General features: G+C 47.5%; 1 protein-coding gene across 2 annotated transcripts in view; it reads right to left on the bottom strand.

Moving 5' to 3' along the window:
• The window catches only part of ADAM19 (ADAM metallopeptidase domain 19), an 80,280-nt gene that overhangs the window by 8,569 nt on the left and 50,176 nt on the right, over positions 1-21,535 (bottom strand). Inside the window, exons 8-21 of one of the 2 annotated variants that reach the window (XM_082725008.1) lie at positions 21,399-21,480; positions 17,721-17,887; positions 15,496-15,580; positions 14,660-14,799; positions 12,522-12,699; positions 10,052-10,141; positions 7,186-7,381; positions 5,809-5,917; positions 4,334-4,538; positions 3,309-3,386; positions 3,086-3,194; positions 1,910-2,054; positions 955-1,039; positions 411-635 (exon numbers count right to left, since the gene is read on the bottom strand). In XM_082725008.1, coding sequence (XP_082581134.1) covers positions 411-635; positions 955-1,039; positions 1,910-2,054; positions 3,086-3,194; positions 3,309-3,386; positions 4,334-4,538; positions 5,809-5,917; positions 7,186-7,381; positions 10,052-10,141; positions 12,522-12,699; positions 14,660-14,799; positions 15,496-15,580; positions 17,721-17,824 — 1,749 coding nt within the window. In that variant the 5' untranslated portion in view covers positions 17,825-17,887; positions 21,399-21,480. The remainder of the gene's footprint in view (positions 1-410; positions 636-954; positions 1,040-1,909; positions 2,055-3,085; positions 3,195-3,308; positions 3,387-4,333; positions 4,539-5,808; positions 5,918-7,185; positions 7,382-10,051; positions 10,142-12,521; positions 12,700-14,659; positions 14,800-15,495; positions 15,581-17,720; positions 17,888-21,398; positions 21,481-21,535) is intronic. The other variant, XM_082725007.1, reaches the window with a different exon arrangement.

The following is a 21,535-nucleotide window of genomic DNA, read 5'->3' as shown; positions in this document are numbered from 1 at the left end:
AGAGGGCTTCTTGGGGGAAGTGGCCTCTAGGAGGACATCTGAGGATGAACGGGAGCTGGCCGTGCAGAAGTGGGGGGAGAGGCTACCAGGCAGAAGATGAAGCATTTGCCAAGACTGAGAAGAGCACAGGGAACTGAGGGAGGTTCATTGTGGGAAGAAGGGAGGTAGTGGCCTGGTGTAAAAAAGGCCAACCCAGAAGGAAATCCTCTGTAGTGGGGGGGGGGTGTGCCTGGGGAGTCCATTTCTCCACGGTCACCAGTCTCCCACTCTGGGTGCTCCCTGCGTTTCTCAGAATGCAGGGAAGGCAGGCCGCTCCTGTCTCGGAGTCCCATCCGCGCAGCCTGCCATTCCCTATTGCTGGCGGCCCTGAAAGCACGGCCCCAGTCCAAGGCTGCTGGGAATCCGCTTACCTGGGAGAGAATGCAGTTTGGGGCCGGGGGAACAGGCCGGCTTGGAGGAGGCCCCCTGGATGACTCCTTCCGCTCTACTTGAGACCCAGCCCCCGGAGAGCTCCTGGCGGTCCTGCTGAGCGGTGTCAGCAATGGCGCAGGTGGGGAGCCACCGTGCAGGTAGTCGGGAGGGGGCCGAGGAGGAGGCTGGGAGGGCTTCCGCGGGGTCTCGGGGGTGTTGGTCACCTGTATGCATGAGACAAGGGATTCCTGAGAAACAGGAACCCTCAATATGCTGCAAAACTCAGAGAGCCCTTGCACGTCTCACCGGGATGGCCGAGGGCCAAAGGGAGGACGTGTTGACGTACCAAACCCCCAGGGGCCCAGGGGTCAGGTGTAAACGTTAAAGTCCTGAGGGGATGTGAGAACCAGCAGAATCTCTCTCAAGCCAAGAAAATGGCTTTTGTTACCAATCCCACAGGCCCACAGAAAGCTCTTAGGAAAATCCAGCAGGGTCCTGGGGATAAAGGAAAAGCAGCCAAGTTCAGTGGTGCAAAGCCCTTACCTTTCGCTTGCCCTGGGGCGTCTGCAACTTAAACGTTGGGTTGGCGTGGCCAGTTCCACTGTTCTGAGACATCCTGAAGGGACAACTAGGAACAAGGATGGGGGAGAAGGAAGAAGGGGAATGTTCATCGAGGGTTAGTGTCTGAATTCCCTCTGGCCCAGCACGGCCAGTAAGAAGCTAAATCCCCCCATGTCTGCTCTGGACAACGTGGGATTAGTCCCCCTGAACCCCTGCTTCTTACGTGCGGAGACACTGTATGGCCAGTAGAGAACTTTCAAGGAGAGAGAGCCGACCTTCACAAAACAGAATTTTCCTTGACACCCTCTCTTTTCCCTTTTGTGAACTTTCTTGTTCAAGGAGACACAAGGATGTCACCAGCTATCCACCAATTCCCTCAGGCGTCCATCCAGGTAGGGATTTGGGATTTAAAATCCTCTCCAGAACAAGTATAATTTAACAGGGGACTTAGAAACCACATACCCCCAGGACCCAAAGGAGTGAATTGCTGGGGTGCGGGGGGGGGGAAGGCCTTTGTCTTGAGTGGATGTCCAGCAACCCCTGTGACTGACTTAGGCTGGCTAGTCCATCTGGGTTGCCTCAGTTTCCTGCTCTTTGAAATGGAAATCCAGACAATTACAAAGAGGATGGCAAATAGATTTCATTTTGTATTCCAACTGGAACTGGTTAGAGACATTCTGCTGAGGATTCTGAAGTGAACACTAGTAGAGAGAACTTAGAGTAAGATCAACTAGTAACGTTTGCCATGGTGGTAAAGCAGGGCAGAAAAGAAGATGGCGGCATGGATGTCTCACTTGCCTTCTCGGAATTAGACCCACTACCACAGGGTGTTTTTTGTTTTGGGTTTTTTGTTTTGTTTTGCTTTTACCACATGTTACTTACAAAAAACTTTATGACCCACAAGAGGACCCAAGTCCTTTCTGGCACCCCAGCATACCTGAACTGTTGCCTCAGTTTCGAAGGGAGGGCTAAGGGCTTGAGTTGGCCCAGCTTGTGGTTCTGTTTACAGCAGTAGTAGATCAGCAAAAGGACCGCCAGCATGAACAAGGCCGTGAACACTCCAGCTATCATAGGACCAACACCTTCCAGAAACAGAACCCCAGTGAGAAATTCAGAAGCTGTTCAGGCTGCAGCAATGGCCTGATTCTTCTTCAGATATTTGATTTACATTTAATTTGTGTTATTTATTTTAAGTAAAGAAGTATAATGAAACACACACATTAGGTACCACTGGGAAACCACGAATATTGGCTTAAACAGTCAGGTCAACTGGCTTTGTGCAGACCTTATAATGAAGCTTCTCCAGTTCCTTCTGTTTAATTGGAGAGTTCCTTTTGAGACGAGGAGCTCAGGTTCTATTATTACTTATCACTAATTTTCAGCCCGAATAGGACTTTTCTGGATGCAAAGCAACCAACCCAAAATGTTGAGAGGCTGAGACTGATCAAAGACTAGAAGTCTCACAAATAATCAACAATTTCATATTTGGTTTCATCAAAGCTGCCTCAGTGTTCTCACAAATTACACATTTAAATGAACAAAATATATATACACCTGTGATATTACTACTTTTACCCATTTTATATATTGGGGTTTCTTCTCTAAAAGACTTCATTCAAATAAAAGTACTTTGCTATTAAAAAAAGAAAGTAAAAAACCCTTGGAAACCAAAAGGCTAGAATCTCTGTGATTTACCCTAAAAATTGTAAATTTTTCCACATGTCTGTTTCTCCATTTTTAGCTTGGTTCATCCAAGGACTCTGAACCGCTATAATGTGCCCCGGGTTCATGATTCTTTTTATGTGGCTGAGAAGGTCTGGTCACCAGCCCCATAGTCCAAGATGAGATGAGATTATTCAATAACCCAGGATCCCTCTTGGTCTCTCCCTCTCTCAAGGAGTGTCACCCTCCTCAGTAGAAATCAGGGAAAGAACAGCTGAGATGAGCCCCACACCGGGCTGCCAGCCTCCGCCGCTCTCCCACTGAGCCCCCCTTTTTGTTCCCGCATCTACAAAGTCAGGACAATGGAGCGGACTCATTTTTTTGTCTGCACCATGCCACCCACCCCTTTCCACAGAAGTGGGCAGAGCCCCTGCGCAGGCCAGATACTCACTGTCGAGGGGCATGGGCCCGCTGTCGATGCTGCCCCCCTGGCCGGGCGTGTTGCAGAAGGGTGGGGCCCAGCCCGGGAAGCAATGGCAGTTCTGGTTGTTGTTGCAGACCTGGAGCGAGGGCAGGGCACACGTGTCAGCACCCTGGAGGGCTCTGGTCCCCCAAGGGGCCTGTCCCCCCCAGGCATTGGCGCAGAGGAGCCCCAGAACCCTGGGCACACGTACCCCGTGGCCATTACACTTCTTCCCGCAGCCTTCCGTTTCAAAGAAGGAGGTGTTCCTGCACTGCCCCTCAAAGCAAATCTGTAACGAGGAGGAAACCAAACTGTGAGCCCAACGGAAGGGATGCTGGTTAGCCACCAGGAACCGGGGCTTTTACACTTAGAACATGTGGGACTCAAAAATGAACTCCGTTTTGGGTATTTATTACAGAGAAAAACTGAAAATGGCCTAAAAAGGGGCAACTAGGTGGCCCAGTCGTTAAGTGTCTGCCTTTGGGATTGAGCCCCATGTCGGGCTCCCTGCTCAGCAGGAAGCCTGCGTCTCCCTCTCCCACTCCCCCTGCTTGCGTTCTCTCTCTCTCTGTGTCAAATAAATAAAAATAAATAAATAAATAAATAAAAATAATAAATAAATAAAATCTTAAAAAAAAAAAAAAAAAGAAAATGACCTGAAAAACCAGGACAACCTGACGGGTAATTAAGTCCTGCTATTCCCTTTGTGACCCGGGAGAAAATAACAAACATTACATTTTTAAAACATTATATTTAATATAATAAATATGTTATTACATTCTACATTAATGTGTCGGTTATATGTTAGTTACTTTGTTATATACTCATATGCACTGATTTTAATATTATCCTTAAAAAATAACAAAGGTGACAGCAGTCAGCTCTGCGAGTGCTTCACGTTTTTTAAAATTTTGTTCTCAGTTAACTGTGAAATAGGTGCCCTTATTTTCCCCAGGCTTCTGGACTAGAGTTTAGTCCATTCCATAAATCATATAATAATTTATGATGAGGAAAAAAGTGATACAAGATAGCTACTCTAAGTGGTTTACAGGGATCCTCTCATTTAATCCTAATGACAATTCTATGGGGCGGGTCACGCTATTGCTAACGTGCTTTATAAAGGAAGCCACTGAGGCTCAGGGAGGCTGGGAAGGTGGGATTGGAGCCCAGGCACCTTCCCTCCAGAGCTCAGATTTGTCAGTCACTCCTCTCTCCCCTGAGTGAGGCAGTACTTACATGGTTGTAGCCACACTTGGTCCCAGTCATCACCAGCCCTGGGTCCAGCATGTCACCCTCCTCCTCGGGAGCACGGTAGACATGGGTGCCCCGGCACCGGATCTGCCTCCCGTTCAAGATGATGGTGGTATCGATGGGCACTGCGTTAGACTCCAGTGGCCGGGCCTCAGAACTCTGACACTGGATCTTCCCACACTTGGCATCTCTGAGCCCGAGAGAGGGAGGGAGGGAAGGAGGTGGATCAGAGGCAGGGGAAGAGCTGAGGCACAGAAGAGCTTTGGTCTTTCTCAACCAGGAGAGCAGCTCAGAGAGGGGAGGAGCCAGGGAGCTGTGTGTGCTCTAGGAACCCAGCAGGAGAGATCTCATGTGAGCTTAGACTCAGGACAGGAAAATAAGATCCTTGTCCACAGGTAGATCTAGGCCAGAAAACCAACCTGGGGAAGTCCTCTCTACTGCAAAGACAACTGTCTGACCTGAGCAACTGTCCACTTATCCTCCAGCCACCCCCTTGCACTTAGGGGCTACAGCCAGAAGCCTGGTGTCAGCCCCAATGCCCCATTCTCCCCTGCTCCTGGGTTCAAGTGATTTTTGAGCCCTGTCAATCGTCCCTCATATACATTAACCCTAAATCACATCACCATCCTTCTCTACCTGGACACCGGGGGTTGGATCTCCCTGCCTCCTGTCTTGCCTCCACTCGAGTCCAATTTCCAAACTCCTCTCAGCCAAAGTTCAAACTGCCCTAATCATGCCTTCATGGCTTTTCATGATCTGGTTCCTGCTCAGCCATCCAGGCTCATTTGTCAGCAGCATCCCCTCCACTGTACCCCAACATCATACTTGACTACATCAAACTGTTATCACCTCCTCCTACCACCAGCTTTTCTCTGCTCACCTATCTACTCTCCCATGTGCCCGCACCATTCCCCATCCTGTTCAACTAGATAATTTCTCCAGATCTCAGTATAGGCGAACCTTCCCTTGGGACACCACCTTGACCTACGAAGACCAGGTTGGGTGGCTCTCTTCACAGTTCTGTTATCACCTGGTATTGTTAATTAACAGTCCCACATATTCAGCATCATCCCGGCACACGGCAAACGCTCAACAGATGGGTGGATGGTTGGTTGAAATGAATGAAAGAATGAATGAATGAATGAATGAATGAATGAATGACAGGCTATTCAGAAGAGGGTATAATTAGCATCCCACAGAAATGACCCGAGAGAGCTGATTCCCTGCTCAACTGTAAGGTCCCAAAAGGAAGTGTAGCCAGCTCTCTAGGAAGTGCTGCCATCCACACTGTGGACTGACTTCCTTAGACTGAATGGAACATTGTCTAACAACGGGCCTGGAATAGGGGACTGACTGACAATTATTTAAAGGCCCAGGCTGCTGATCTGGGCAGGAGTGAGGACAGAGCAGAAATGGCCCTGTCACCCTTCATCTTCTGGAGTTAGCCCTAAGGTCATCACCTCATGTTGCACTTTCTGTGTTCCCCATTCATGTCCTTTCCACAGTTTCCAAAGGTGTCCCCTGCCACATTCACCTTCTCGAAGCAGAGATCAGGAGCAGGCCGGGCTCCTAGGTGGGCAAGAAACATTTATCAGCACACTAGCCAACTTTAGGTGAAGTCAGAAGCCCCCAAAGTACAAAGCTAGCCCTTGGTAAAGTCATGGGGTTAAGAACATTTCTGGGGAGGGAATGGTCGGGTCCTTCTTCCTGTACCCCCAGCAAGTTGTTCCACCCCCAACTTCTCATCAAGACCTATTCATAGAAAAAGGTTTTATGTCAGTTCTTTATACCATACTGAGGTGTTATATCTATGGGAGGTTTGTGTGCTAAGCCTTCTCTGTAATGAAAAAGCCATGTTGCATTTCAGATTTTAAATTAGATACTAAACGCACAGAATTTTAAAGAAATAAAGTATGTATTTTTCTTAGTAGCCATTCCTGTTCCTACTTCCCCACAACCCAGAGAAGTAATCACAACTAACAGTGTATCTTCTAAAGATAACCATATCTCTCTTCTAGAAATAATTCTTATGTATCTTCTAGAGATAATCTATCAAATAAAGAATGGCAGCAATTCTAATCACTATTCTGCAACTTGCATTTTTCACTTAATTTATTGTAGGAGATGGTTTTATTCAGTACATACAGAGTTGTCTCCTTTTACTCAGCTGCAGAGGGGTCCATGACATGGGTGTACCAGGATTAATTTAATTGGTCCCTACCAAAGGATATCTAGGGTCCTATAGCTATCACTAACACTACCTCAGTATCCTTCTAAATCTATCTTCGCATACATGAGCAAATAGAGGAGTAGGATACTCTCCTAAGTTGTGGAATGGACAGGTCCAATGGGAAGTTCACATGAATTCTGGTATCTTCAAATTGCTTTCCATAGGGGTTGTACCTATAGGTCTCCTCACATTCTCCACACTCCATTATTACCACTCTTATTATTATAGTTATGGTATTAAAATGATATAATGATTATTATATTCCTGTTTGAGTCTTTGCCAGTCCAAGATTAGAGAAATCCCATCTCATCGTAGTTATAATTTGTTTCCACTTACTATAAGTGAGGTTAAATATCTGTTCACTTTGCAGCTAAGGGTCACCTGCATTTCCTTTTCTGTCTCCATCCTCTGCCCATTTTTCTGTTGGGTTATTCTTGTCCATTTACCTGCTCTGAGGATTTAAAGCATCAAGGAACTGGGAAGAATGCTGTTGACTGTCTCTCTCAAGGTCTACACTGAGTCAAGGGGAAGTAGAAAGGTAGTATCTAGAGATGCTGCCTGGAAGCGGTGGGGTGGGAGGAGGGCTGCTCTGTAGGACAGTCCTTACCAGGCCCCCACAGCTGCTGGCACTGCTCCTGGTAGGTGAGGCACATGCCATTGTAGCAGTAGGCCTGGCCGCCCTCACAGGGGGTGCCGTCCATCTGGTAGAAGTTGGTGGGGCAATGCGGAGACTTGCCCGTGCAGAATTCTGGGAGGTCGCACTGCCGTGCCTGCTCACGGCACAGGGTCCCAGGCGCCAGCAGCTGAACCGAGAGGAACAAGAGGGGAAAAAACAGTCAGTCCCCTGCATGTCCTCAACCCAACCAGCAAAGGACTCGTGGGCATTATTTGTCATTATTCATCTTAAAATGAATAAAATTATTCATTTTAAGATGAATAATGACTTAAAGGTTTTCAAAGATGCTAGCTCATTTCCTCTTCTTAGCAGTTTTAAGAACTAGGTAAGACTAATGTTTAGGCAACAATTTACAGTTTACTAAGTGCTTTAGTAAGAATGGTTACTTTTATGGAGCTCCCACTTAATGGCCAGTAAGAATATTACCTCATTTACTTTTCCTGAGAGTTCTGCATAACATACAGTTATCCCTATTTTACAGATGATGAAACCTGAGGCAGAAGAGGTTAAGCGAGGTATTGAGAAGTCTACTGGTCAGTAAGTGGCTGAAGAGCCAGGCCCACTAATAGAATCACACGAATGTGCGTGCGCACACACACACACACACACACACACACACACACCATTCACACAACACCCCCGAGTTTACAAAGCACTTGAGCAGCAATATATCCCCATTACTGAGCCAAGCACTGGGCTAAGTTACACATTCTGATCCCATGTGAGCCTCACAATATCCATGAGCCAGATGCTGTCATTTGCCTCTTGGTCGAGATAAAATAATAACCTGATCGATAGCGCAACAGTGGGCAATGGTAAAGACGAAGTTTCCCATCTGAGTCTTCCCGTGTCCCTGGGTGGTCAGTGGGTCCGTGTTATTAACACTCCTCCCACTTCGCAGATAAGGAACCTAGACTCACATGGTTAGTAGGCGACCCCAGATTGCACCAGAGGATTTGAACGAAAGGTCTCGGGCTCCAAGCCTCATGTTTCTGCACATACTTCTCTCTAGAGAATCTTTTCTGAGAACCAAACTGAATGGGCATTGTCCATGCTTATTCTCCGGCCCTTGTCCGAGCCTCAAAGGACTCCACCCAGCACAACCTCCACGGGGAGATGCCAAGTCTACCCTGGAGTCAAACTAGATGGGGAGTTTCCCCAGGCCTGTAAGGAAAGCTACATCTGAGAAGAGGCCCTCCCTACTCCCAGGGCACCCCACACCACCCACAAGGCCTTCCCAGGAGAGAAGGCAGAGAATGGCCCCGCTGAACAGTCTGCTGAAAGCACGGAGCCTCGGCTGCCAGGGCAGACCCTGGTGATGCGTGGAGGAGGAAGAGGCAGGGCATGTCTCTACCACCACAGCAGGAGGGAGGTGGAGAGGATGCACCTGGTGCCAGCCTGCCTGGCTTCAGATCGCAGCTCCTTAACCAGCAGTGGGGCCTGGGGCAGCTGCTTAACCTCTCTGGGTTAGCGCAGAGTCAACGGGGATAACCACCTTTTCATGGGATTGTTACAAGGACTGCCTTCAAACAGAGCACCGGAACAGTATCTAGCACATAACGCGCACTTGGCAAGTAGGGGATGGAAGCGTAGGTCCAGAGTCCTAGCCAAACTTTGGGGCCCGACGGGGTTCTGACTTTTCAGATTTCAGAAAGTAGACATTACACACGTGTACACACATATGTACGTATATGCATTCGCACATTACATGTGTCTATTATATGACCACCCCAGGAAGGCCTGGGGTTATACTTTATAATCAAACACATTAATTTTTCTGCAGCACAATAGAAATATTCACTTTGAGTGTATCTTTCTTAAAAAAAGACTGTCATTATGTCAATTCAGGTAAAATTTGCCACCAAATGTGTGAAGAAATTTTTTTTCCGGTTTTTAGAATTTTCTGAATTTCAGAATTACAGATAAGAGATTGTAAAGCAATAGTGGCAATGAGTAGCAATACCTTCCACATCGCTACTAGGCGTGTAGGCTCCAGAAGCAGGGAAGCGTGGTTCAGCCCCTCCTGGCCGTGGGACTGGGGGTCAGCCACTTATTCCCTGAGTCCCAGTTTACTCATCTTAAAGTGAGGAGGATGTTAATAGACGTCTCGTGGGACTTTTGTGAGGATTGAATGAGATAATATATATAATATATATCTCTGCATAGTGCCTGGCAGCTAATAAGAAGTCTATCGATATTAATCAAAATTAGGTCGATTATTACTTGGAGCTCCAAATGAAATCAAGCCTACTCTCTCTGAACACTTACTTTAAGAGAAAAAAAAAAGTCTTCCTTCCATAAAACAAAGTCAGGGAGATAGACCATAAGAGACTCTAAATGATAGGAGACAAACTGAGGGTTGCTGGAGGGAAGGGGGGTGGAATGGGGTAACTGAGTGACAGTTACCCCATTAAGGAAGGCTCGTGATGTAATGATCACTGGGGGTCATAGACAACTGATGATCACCGAACTCTACCTCTGAAACGAAGAATACACTATATGTGAATTAGCTAAATTTAAATAAAATAAAGTTTTAATAAATGGATAAATAAAGTTGGTCTTCCATCTTCCAGGTAGCACAGCCCTCTGGGATGACTTGAAGCCAGTGAGGCACGGTACGGGAAATAGTAAACTTTATCCGGGGAGTCAGCCCAGCTGCGTGTTCCTGAAACTCGGCCGACACCACTTCCCCAGGATGGAGGCTGAGTCCCAGCCATTAGCCCACAGCAGAGCACTGAGCTGTCGGATCAGAACCCTGGGGTTCTGGGGGCAGTGGGGTGGGAAAAGGGCCTCTTACCTTACACCGGTGACAGCAGGCGCCGTGGGCACACTCAGCCCCTTCCCTCAGGGTGCAATTCGAGGCATTGCAGCATGGGTTTTTACATTCCTGCAGGGGCGGAGGGTATGGCCATGAGGCTCTGGGGCAGCTGAGGAGGGAGACTGGTGGGGTGAAGCCCTTCCCCCACCTCCCACACTTCCCCACCCCTGCCCCACATGCCCCTGGGGCCCAAGCTCCCTAGAAAATCTTTACCACAAAATTCACTTTATAGGTTTATTATGAAGCTCGTGTATATTAATCACAGAAAATATACAAAGACACAATCATTAGTAACATCACAACATAGACACACATTTTGTAAATATTCACACACAAAATGTGCTCCTGCCCTCCCCGCCCCCACACTTGTGGGCCTGATATCCCATAAGAAAAGGCCACCGAAAGCAAAGGCCAGGCTGGAACAATCTGAAGTTTATGTCAGTCCTGAGACCTGCCTCCCCAGACTGCTCTCCCCACCTGCTGCTCTTCCTCACCCTTTACTGGCCTGGACCTTTCTGGAACAGAACGTCTTTATAGGTTCTTCCTTCTTGCCTTATGGGTCCTGATGTGCTGATGTACAGCATGAAATCTAAAAAGATGCTGAAACATCCCAATGACCCCGAGTGTCCTTATCACTCTCCTGCTATATTTGTAGGCCTATCCTAAGCCGCTTGACAATGTGCCAGGCCCCCTAGGTCCACCACAGCACTGTGAGGCATGATTACTGCCATTTCACAGATGGGGAAATGGAGCTCAGACAAGTCCTATGCTGGCAGGCACACACCTAGCAAGTGCTGAGGCTGAAGTTAAGCCGTGTCTGCCTGGGGCGTGTCCCAAGCTTATGAATCATATCATAACCTTAACCGCCCAGCTCTGGCAGGGAGAGACACATCCCATGCCCCGCTACGATATCCATCCATTTGTTTCCCTAAGAGAAGGAAGAGGCTGCTTTCCTTCCATTAATCTCCCACTGTCATGGGCTCCAGGCAGGGTTTCCTCCCACTTCAGGGTCGGGTTCCTCCTCTAGCTGAAGTGTGCTTTCTCTCCCTGTGCTCCTCAGGAACTACCAACTTTGCCTTCAGATATGGGGTCAGAAGTCACACACCCACCTGAGTAGGGCAGCTGCTCTCACAATGCAGGTGCTCACAGCACATACCACTGGCCCTCCTAAGCCTCTACCAGAGATTGTACTCACATGCTTTTGCATTATTTGGTCAATGTATGTTTCCCCCACTAGATGATATGCTCCACAAGGACAGGAACCCTGTCTGGTTTTGCTACCCATCCTGTCCCTAGCACCCAACATAGTGCCCCACGCTCAGTAAGTACTTGCTGAACACAAGCCAGTTGGCTGAGCCCACTCACAGACTGCTCCTCAACTCCACCAGACCCTCCATTATAAGAGGGCTGACTCCCTCCTTTCTGATGGGTCTGGATCGATCTCTCTGAACTCGTGGTGGTGGGAGTGGCAGAGCCTTTAATTAGTTTTTGTTTTATTAGGAAAGTTGGGTGCTGGCATTGGAGACAAAACTCAGGGGTGACTGGGTGGCTCAGTTAGTTGAGCATCTGACTCTTGGTTTCAGCTTAGATCATGATCTCAGGGTCGTGAGATCGATTCCTATGTCAGGCTCTGAACTGAGCATGGAGTCTGGCTTAAGACTCTCTCTCCCCCCAAACCCTTGCTCTCTCTTTCTCTCTCTCAAAATAAAAACAATACAAAACCCAAAAATCAAACCATAGAGAAGGTTATAACATCAAACAGTCATATACAAACCCTTAGTCTCCCCTACACACAGTTGACTGTTTTGCATACGTTAACGAACATATTTCATCCTTCAGAAAATAGACATGAAACCGTCCAGTTCTCCTTTTTTGCAGAACAACACACATCTGGCAAAAATGACAGAGCTATGCTGCATGCCCACCAGTTTGAAGATCAGAAGGAACTACAGAGCTTGAACACAAACAGTTCTGTTCCTTCTTCCTGCGGCAGCCCTTTCTAGACCTAACAGTACCTCCTACCTCCTCTTTCAATCCTCTCTTCTCCAGCCTAAAGAGCACAAGCTTGTTACTTTAAGCCTCCTCAAGGCCCAGGTTCAAGTTCATGTGTCCAACTGTGTGGCCTCTAGAATAAAGTTTGTGCAGCTGGAGGACCAAGAGGCCATCTGTAACTGCACTGGGGAGGAGACGAGGTTTTGGTTAGACCAGACACACTCACAAGGTAGGTGGCTTCAATCACCAGGGCTGACCTCAATCTGAAAGTGTCTGCACAAATGGTCCATATTGAAGTCTTACTCCCCACATCTGATTTGTGATGGGGTGTTTGACAGCCATGCGTATATGGGAAATGCCTAAGACTAAGAAGTGGTCAGTTGCATTCTCCTTGACACAAAGATTTGAAACCAGTGCACACTCTCCCCTTGCCCCTAGCATTACCATGACACCTTACCTCTTCCTCCCCACAGTCACATTCTTCCCCATCTTCCAGGTACCCATTCCCACACCTCCGGCCTCCATACAGCGTCCTGGTGTCTGGCATATTGGAGAGACACATCCCACCGCCTGACTGCAGATACCTGTCCAGCTCCTTCCTGTTGCAGCCATTGAACACTCTTGGAAAGGGATGCCTGGCAAAGAGTAAGGCTGGAGTCAGCTGGGATCTGAGCACCAGGAGGCCAGAACAGTCTCAGTCCTACCGCCCATGAGGCCGATTCCACCTAGACTTAGACCCCCATAGTCCCAGGCACACGTGTTCTGTCCCCTTAGAACATCACCGATACATTATCTTACAATTGTTTCTCAGCACCCCATGACGTTCTTTTTTCCCTCACTGTGCATGGAGGAGGTAAGTGAAAATCAGAAGCAGCAATTTCTGCCCTTTGTAGGAAAGAGTGCCATAAATAAAGGGTAATTGAATATGTTATAATAGGTTTCCTGAGTTTTAGAGCTGAGCAGAATACTAGCCAATCCAAACTTTCCTGAAGCTGTTATTAGATGGAGATTTTCTTGGAACAAAAGAACAGGCCAAAAAAGCCAAGATCATGCGTTTAATTTCTTCACTGGGGCCGGGGATCTTATGACCTCTATTCTAAGGATACAGGCAGCACTCCAAACTCAACCAGCAATTTACATATGCATAGTTTTATCACAAGATTATGAAAGGTGCCGAGTCCTTTCATTGGAAAAGAAAAAAGAATCAGAAGTCATACATTCTCTAGCATTGGGTCAGTACCACAATTTAGGTCTGTAAAGGAAGAGTTATCCTGTCCGCAATGCACTATACCAACTAGAGGTTAACCCCTTCCATTGTCCGTTCTGTCATAAGGCATTTGTGGCCAAAAATTTTTAAACTACTTTAGTAATTTATGTTTGCGTATAGTTTAAAACAAAATGGAGTAATAATTAATATCACTCCCAACCATATGACTATAAACACGCTTTTTAGATTGAGAGAGAAAGGGGTGGCCTTAACCGTGAGCTCTGAGGGAGTTGAGCACGACCCGTGGAGTTGTATTTTGCACATCAACATCATCATTTGTATGTCACAGCCAAGAAGTGACAAACACTGAACACTGGAACCCCAAGAGAGTTGCATTTCCTCTTAGGGTCACTGAAACACCACTTCCTAAGGAGCATAAGCAGGCTCTAACAGCTTGGGGTAGAGGGAACACAAACTCCCACCACGATACCTTCCAAAGAGTGACTCAGGTCTTGGAAGAACCCAATGGGTCTTGGGAGAACCCAATGCCCTCTGCTGCACGAGTTCAGATACTAAATATTAAGAGTTGTAACTAAGAATTGTTGGTGTTAACAGAATTTTCTTTCAAAAGCTCTGGTTAAAAAAACCCCTCACAGGGGCGCCTGGGTGGCTCAGTGGTTTGGGCTGCTGCCTTTGGTTCGGGTCATGATCTCAGGGTCCTGGGATCGAGCCCCGCATCGGGCTCCCTGCTCCGCAGGAAGCCTGCTTCCCTCTCTCTCTCTGTCTGCCTGCCTCTCTGCCTACTTGTGATCTCCATCTTTCAAATAAATAAATAAAATCTTTAAAAAACAAAAACAAAAACAAAAACAAAAAACCCCTCACAGATACAGGGAGATGTAGCTGGCTTGCTGTTGTTCCTCATGGTAAATGCAACCTGTAAATTCTCTGAGGTGTCACTTATGTGGGCAGAGGTGTTCCCTGTCCTTTTCCTTTTTGTGCAGGCTACATCAGAACTTTGAGTCAGCAATGACCAAGTTCCCTTGGGATGAAGGGACTTAAGGGTTGGGGCTATTCAAAACGAGTCCTCTTCAAAAATTCATGAAGTGAAAAGGATACATGGAGTCAGGCCAATTTTCCAGCTGAAGACCCTAAGACAGAAATTAAATATATCTAGGGGTCCACCAGCACCAAACCACCTGCTATAGACCTAGAGCTCCTTGCATACATTTGCTTTCTTGGTTCTCTTCCAATTTCTTTGTCGTCAACCACATTTCTCTCCAAAGCCCCCGCAAGAGCTATGACAGAGGCTCCTAGGGCCCATGGGGAGGAACACTCAGGTTGTAGCATCCTCACAGGCTCTGTTCTCCCCACCTTGCCATCCAACTCACCCGGTGGCAGCCGCCATGATGCACCCGCCATCAGCCGCGCTGGCCGAGCAGCAGTCCGCGGAATCGTGGCTCATGCCAAAGTTGTGGCCCATCTCGTGGGCCATGGTGGCGGCCACGCCGATGGCATTCTCAGAGTGGTCCTGCCCAAGGAGAGAGTTCAGGTCAAGAAGACATCTCTCCCTGCTTTTCTGGGTCTGTCTTTTCTTAGCCAGGCCTCACAGCTGCCCACTGATTCCACAATCAGCGTGTACAGACTCCGTGATGGAAGCCTGTGCTTTTAACCGTCATGCTACATCTGTTGTAAAAGGGCATGGACAGACAGATGGGAGAGAAGGCCTCCTTGACATCTACTTCACAGGTCAGAAACGAGTCATCCAAACAGCCCCACAGAGCCAGAGAGAACTTCAAAAGAAGGCTGGAATTTCCTAACCATGACTTTGAGATGGGCTCTTGTTTCATAATAATATGCATAATAACATAAAACCTAGGATAAAGAATATTTTTAAATCTCTACTATCTTACTATTCTCTAGTCCCTGGTTTGGAATACCTGAGAGATCTAGCGACATCACTAGATATCATGTAGGGCTCTCCTGAGCTTGAAAACTGGGGATAAATTATAATAAATGAAAATTTACCCCTGGATACTTCCATCTCTTAGAATTTAGTGATTTCGTTTTAAACAACTGCCATACTTGATGTCAAGGGTTTTTTTCCCTGCAATTATATATATATATATATATATATTCAATTCCCCCCGCCACACACAAGGCAACCTCCTGTCCTGTAAGGCAGTTTTCTGTCTTCTACAGCATCAACAGCCTGGAGGAGACTCACCATGTTGACTCCTCCAGACTGGTACACGGAGCACATGGCCATGAGGGGGGCCAGCCCGATGGTGGTGCCGTGGAAAGACATGCCCCTGCAGGAAGGAACAAGAGAAGGTCATTCAGATGGCAGCCGTGAGGGCTGTTCCTCTGTGCCCAGGAGCAGGCAGCCATCACGGTATTCCTTGGCCCCGCTGCCATTTCCAGATCATTGCCAAGGAGAGACCCCAGTGTTTTAGGCCAGCTGGACAACTTCCAGGTCACCACACCTCTCCCTTCCTGCCACCTACTCTCTTACTGTTCCAGAGAACTAGAAAGGGCAAAAGGCCACTTTTTCCCACAGTATGCCCAGAGCCCCATTCCCTGGAAGGAAATGGGCAGGGCTCATAAAGCTGTATCCCATTCCTGCTGCAGAGGAAAAGGTCAGAGGGAGGGGCTGAGGAAGAGTGGCACAGGTTCTGACTCTTAAGTGACTCATGACCACTTCTGCCAGCTGCCAGGGTCCCGTGCCATACCCTGGGCTCTGCAGTATGCGGGACAGGGCGGGTGGAGGGACTGGGCAGCAGCTGTGGGGGCTGATGCTTCATTTCCACATCACTTTGGGACCCAAGAAACAGATGTGTCCCATCAGGAGCCTAGGAAAATGCAGCTGGGTGCAAAGATGAGCCGTTTCTGCCTTTGTTTTGCAATGGCGATGCAAACCTGCCAACAGCCAGCGACGCTCCCCCCGGCTCAATCCATCCCTCTCTCAGCTGTATCCATCCAGGGCAGGGGAGAGGGAATGAACAAAACACCAGTATTCTCGTGCACGCCCAAAACAGGGAATTTATTTAAAGGATCTACATGGAAGCTCATTACGTGGGGCTCTCATAGCTCTCTGTTTGTCTTCTCATTTAGACCATGAGAACTTGAGAGCCAAGATGGCCTTATTTCTTTGGGGAGATCACCAGAACTTAGCATAGAATCTGACACATAGGGGGCACTGAATAAGTGTTTGCTGAATTGAAGGCAGATTCTTCTTCAGAGAAACAATTTGCAAGAAAACACATAAAATACAAGCAAATCTCTATGAAGCCCCAAAGGTTATTTTATAAACTTAGAAATGGCCTTAAGGAAGTCTTGCTGGACACCTGGATTCAAGGTTTTGCCCAAAGCAGGGCACCAGGCTTCCAAAATTCAGGCAAAACCCCAAAATCTCCTAGGTGAATGTACCATTGTGAAATAACCATAGCCCAGATTTTTGGTACAGTTATTTCTCCAGTTCTTTTAAAGACTTTTTTTTTTTTTTTTTTTTAATTTGACAGAGGGAGAGAGAGAGCACAAGCATAGGGAGCTGCAGAGGGAGAGGGAGACGCAGGGTCCTCACTGAGCAGGGAGCAGGATGCAGGGCTCAACCAGGACCCTGGGATCATGACCTGAGGTGAAGGCAGATGCCTAACCCACTGAGCCACCCGGGTGCCCTCCCCATTTCTTTTAAAGAAGCAAGAAATGTTTAAATGATTGTTGATTCAGAAAGATTTTTTAGGGAACAAAAGGAAATAGCTTTACTATGTAATGTGCCTTTTCTTATAACCGTCTCAGAACACCTTTTGAAGTTAACACTAAAAATACCAGATATTCGCACCTCCCGCACCCCTGGGGGACTTCAGGAGCCCTCATGACCGCCAACACTATCCTTTTCTCTCGGGAACTGAAGAAGTTCCAGCACAACTCCCCCCACCCCCGATGTCTCCCTCCCCTCCAACGCACTATCTGCCTCTTGAAGCCCTTCCGGCTCTTGGTGCTGAGCCCCTGGGAACAAAGTGAAGGGCAAGCTGAGGAAGCTACAGCTTTGGCAGAAGATGAGCGTGCGTTCTACAACGAAGCACCATGAGGACCAAAGGGAGCCCCTTAGGCTGTTTGGAAGCAGCCCCTGATGGTCAGTCACTTCCCAAATACACGTCCTGCTGTTTCAGATGGTCAACAGAATGTGTGTAAGTCTCAGCTTCTCACCTAGGTCGTCAGCACTTCTTGGGGTTGTTCTGACTCTTAGGGTTTTAGTATTTTCCTGGGTGTCCTGGCGGCAGAGCCCATGTCTGAGAAATAAGGATTGTTTGGACGAGAGTGGCAGGATGGCGAGGACCACCCACACTGAGCACCGGGTGGGCGGGGGAGGGCGGGCACAGGGTGCCCACACTGCAGGCGCGTGCTGTGCAGCCAGCCCCGAGGAGACACACATGCACGAAGGCCACGTACGTGATTAACTGGGCGTTGTCATGGTTCTTCTGGGCGAGCAGCTTGCGCCTCCAACTGAGAAATGACCAGAGAGTAGAGTAGGGGTTCTCCGAAACTTCACACATATTCCCATGCGTCCAGACTTCCAAGCCCACGAGCGCAATCCGGATGTTCAAGGATCGATAAAACTGAAAACGCACACAGAGAGCCACGGCATCAGCTGTGAACACCACCCTGAGATTTACATGCCCCTTCCTAGGCTCGGCATTCAGAGTGAATCCCAGATTTCTCTTTGGCACATGCCCCCCCCCCGGGCATGGGGGGCGACAGGGGCTGTGAGTCACATTTCTCAGGAGAGAGCAGTGAGACCCTGAGAAAGATGGCCAACGTTGTGCAGGCAGAGCTGGAGTCACTTAGCTTGGAGGAAGGATAGGGCACAGGACACAGACTTGCTTCCGCACGTGGACAGGGCTATCCTGTGTAGACAGCATCAATGCTGTCTCTAAACTGCTCCTAAAGTGGGGCGTGGCCAATAGGTATGACAGACAGAAGACCCGTTTAATTTTAAAATAGGGGAAAAAAAAAATCCTTGTAACTAAAGTTAGTCATAAGGAAACTCAGAGCTAAGCTGTGCTGTTGTCTGTGATAAGGACCCTGGGCCCCGGCATCCAGCACAATCCTCTCTCCCAGTTCCTTACATGGTTACTTATCTTTTTTATACATGTCTAAAAAGTTCTGTTATACAAAATTCCTCTTAAACACTGAGATGTAACTTACATAACATAAAATCTACCCATTTGGGGGGCGTACAGATCAATATTTTTAGTAAATTTACCAAGCTGTAAGATGATCACCACAATCCAATTAGAGTATTTTCATCACACCAAGAAAGACCCCCATGTCCACTGACCGTCTTTTCCCATTTTCACCCCTAGACCCAGGAGATCACTCATCTGCTTCCTGCCACGACAGATTTACCCTTTCTAGATGTTTCCTCTAACCAGAACGACCAGACCACACATGAGGTCTCTGTGTCTGACTTTCCTCACTCAGCATGTTTTTGAGATTCCTCTCCCTCATGGCCTCTTTATCACTTTGTCCTTCGTTCTATTGCTAAACAGCATTTCGCTGTATGGATATGCCGGACTGTAGATGGATGCATTACTGTGTGGGGTCTCCTACACCTTGAGAGATGCTCATTCGCAAGTTTCCTTTCTCGTCCCTGGAGGTGTTCAGACTTTGTCACAAATGCCACGAACAAGTGGCCAGCATTAGGCTGCAAAGGTCCCAGATCACCTCTCGAGTTCTGTCCAGAGATCCTGAAATTCTAGAAACGAGACCTGACTCTCAGGTTCCTTCAGAGGAGGGCGACACCTGGGCTTTGTGATGTGGTCTCTTTCATCTCCTACACGTACACACAGGAAGAGGGTTCTCTGCAAAGCTAAGTGCCACCGGAAGGCACAGGTCCCAGGGACTCTTTGGCCTACCCTAGAGATTACTGAGGCAGTTACTCTGAAAACAAAATTGCACGAAAACCCAGATCTCATGAGCAAAAGACACCATCTTAATCCAAAATTGGTGGGTAGTGTGGCAGCTAAAAACAACAATCGTCACATCGATGTTTATTGAGCACATTCTATGTCCCAAGCACGGAAGCTTAGGAAAGTTCAGTGACTGGCCCAGAGTCTCAGCAGGAGGACGGTGGAGGCGGGATTAAGGCCTAGACAATGAGATCGGATCTCGGAGTCACTCAAGCCCCTCTTGACTTCGGGGCCGGCGTATTCACAGATCTAGAGAATCATCTTGCCCCCAAGAAGCTGTGGCCTAAGATGGGTTCCAGCTTTGGTGAAAGAGCAGTTGATTGCCAAGGAAATTCTGATTTTCCCGTTTTTGTGCCAGGTCAATTGTTACAGGAAATAAAGGGTTTTATTTAGGATTCCAATTTGAACTTGCTTCATGAGGGAGCTTTTAAGGACTTAAACTTGGCTTTTTTCACAGTTAAGGAAAAACATTTTGGATTGGGTTCCTGATTCAGCAAATTTAGTGCAGTTCATTCCAGTTTTAGTTCAACAACAGTTCAGTTCATGTAGCTGGGTCAGCAAGCCTCAGAAGTGCCTTCCTTCACCCCAGCCACAGTGACTAAAATCAGCTGCTCAGGAGAAAATCAAGCCCAGAAGGGACCAGCTAAGCAAGGCTTGGGGCTTCACGTAAGGGCCGAGGCGTAGTGTTGCCTCTCCCACTTTTCATCAGCACCCTTGGTTCTACCCCCGCAGACCAGCTGGAGAGTTCACAAAGGGGAGACCCAGCCAAGCTTCCCACCTGCTGGGTCTCCAGAACAATAGACACCACGTGGGTGAAAACAGGGTCTGCCTCCTGTCTACCCCCCAGGAAATGAGCTTCTCTTGTTTTCCCAGATGTTGAGTGTTTGGGATGTAGGATCATTTAAATGTTATTGTTGAGTGAACTGAGAGCTAGAGAGAGGACTGAGCTGTGTCCCTGGAGGCCTTCCTTCCAGGAAATGCTCATGACTTTCACCTGTCACCAGTGTTTCCAGAGCCATCTAGGGCAAAACAAAAACATAGACCACAGACTCTCCCGCCTGATGACTTCAGAGTGCTATCACATTTGCTTGTAAATCCATTAAAAAAATTTTTTTTTTAAGTTCTCTTCTTGATCTTCTAATGTTTAGAAAAAAATAATTTCTCCTTTGGACCTGGGCTCCATGAATCCCGAACAGGCCCAGAGCTGCAGAAGCACTGCGAATGCACTGAAATTGTACAATAAATGTTTTCAGATTCTTAGAGACCTGTGACCTTGAACATATTAAATTCTAGTTTTAAAAACTATTTACTACTAGCCTGTCAAGAGTGTACTGTAATTTAAGGTTATCATTCTACTGCATTTTGCAGTATAACAAATGCCCCTTTTTATAAAAACAGAGTATTTCCAAGTCCCAGACCAGGCTATTCTAGTAAAATTCAAGAATTTGGGTATTTTCTACAGGTATGTTTTAAAAGGGCCTGGTCTAGAAAAGTTAACCATTCACATTGTGTTTCTGAGTGAGAAATAATTTTAGAACCATTTTATAGATGAAGACCACATAGTCTTCATGACACATGAAGTATATAGATAAAGACTCTATACTCAATTTTTAAGGCTTTGTACCTTTCCCATGCTCACCTACCTCAATTCTCCCTAACTCAGGAAACTTCTGGGCTTTATGCCTGGAAGGAACCTTAGAGAACCTTAAAGCTTTCTTCAGCTGGGCTCTTCCATGTCTTACATTGCCTGGCAGCCATTTGCAGGGGTGAGGGGAAGGAGCAAGAGGACCGCACTCTGGATGCTCACCCCTGCTTTGAGAGTCCATTTTTATCTTTTATATTAGACACGGCATAAGATTTCATTGAAAAGAAGAGTTCCACCAGAAAAACAAAAATTTTGAAAGCCACTGATTCAAGCCAGCCCCTCTACTTTGTAAATTTAAACATAACACAAAACTGCAACCCAAAGAAGATAAGCTCCCTGGCTAAGGGCACAGAGTTGAGAGCTTTGTTGTGACCACCCTGAGCCTCTATGGCATTGCTATTCCATCTCAGAGATTGGCTATGGTGACCAATCCCTGAGGCAGCTCAGGTGCCATGCCACCTCCTGTCCTGTGGCCCCTTGGAGGTGCTGGCACCTTTCCCACAAAGTACACACCTGGTCTCACCTTATCAACGTAATTGGCGATCTCCATCAGCTTGTGTTTGGTGGCGTCCTGGTCTCGTCGATTCTTCTGAAACTAAATGGAACAAGCAGAGGTAGGTGAGGCCCCAGAATCCCTTCCTGGACCCCAT

The sequence above is a fragment of the Mustela nivalis genome (assembly GCF_964662115.1).
Source record: "Mustela nivalis genome assembly, chromosome: 3".
NCBI lineage: Eukaryota > Metazoa > Chordata > Mammalia > Carnivora > Mustelidae > Mustela > Mustela nivalis.
The sequence above is the reverse complement of the archived record's forward strand: the minus strand, read 5'-3'. Positions and strand labels throughout refer to the sequence as shown.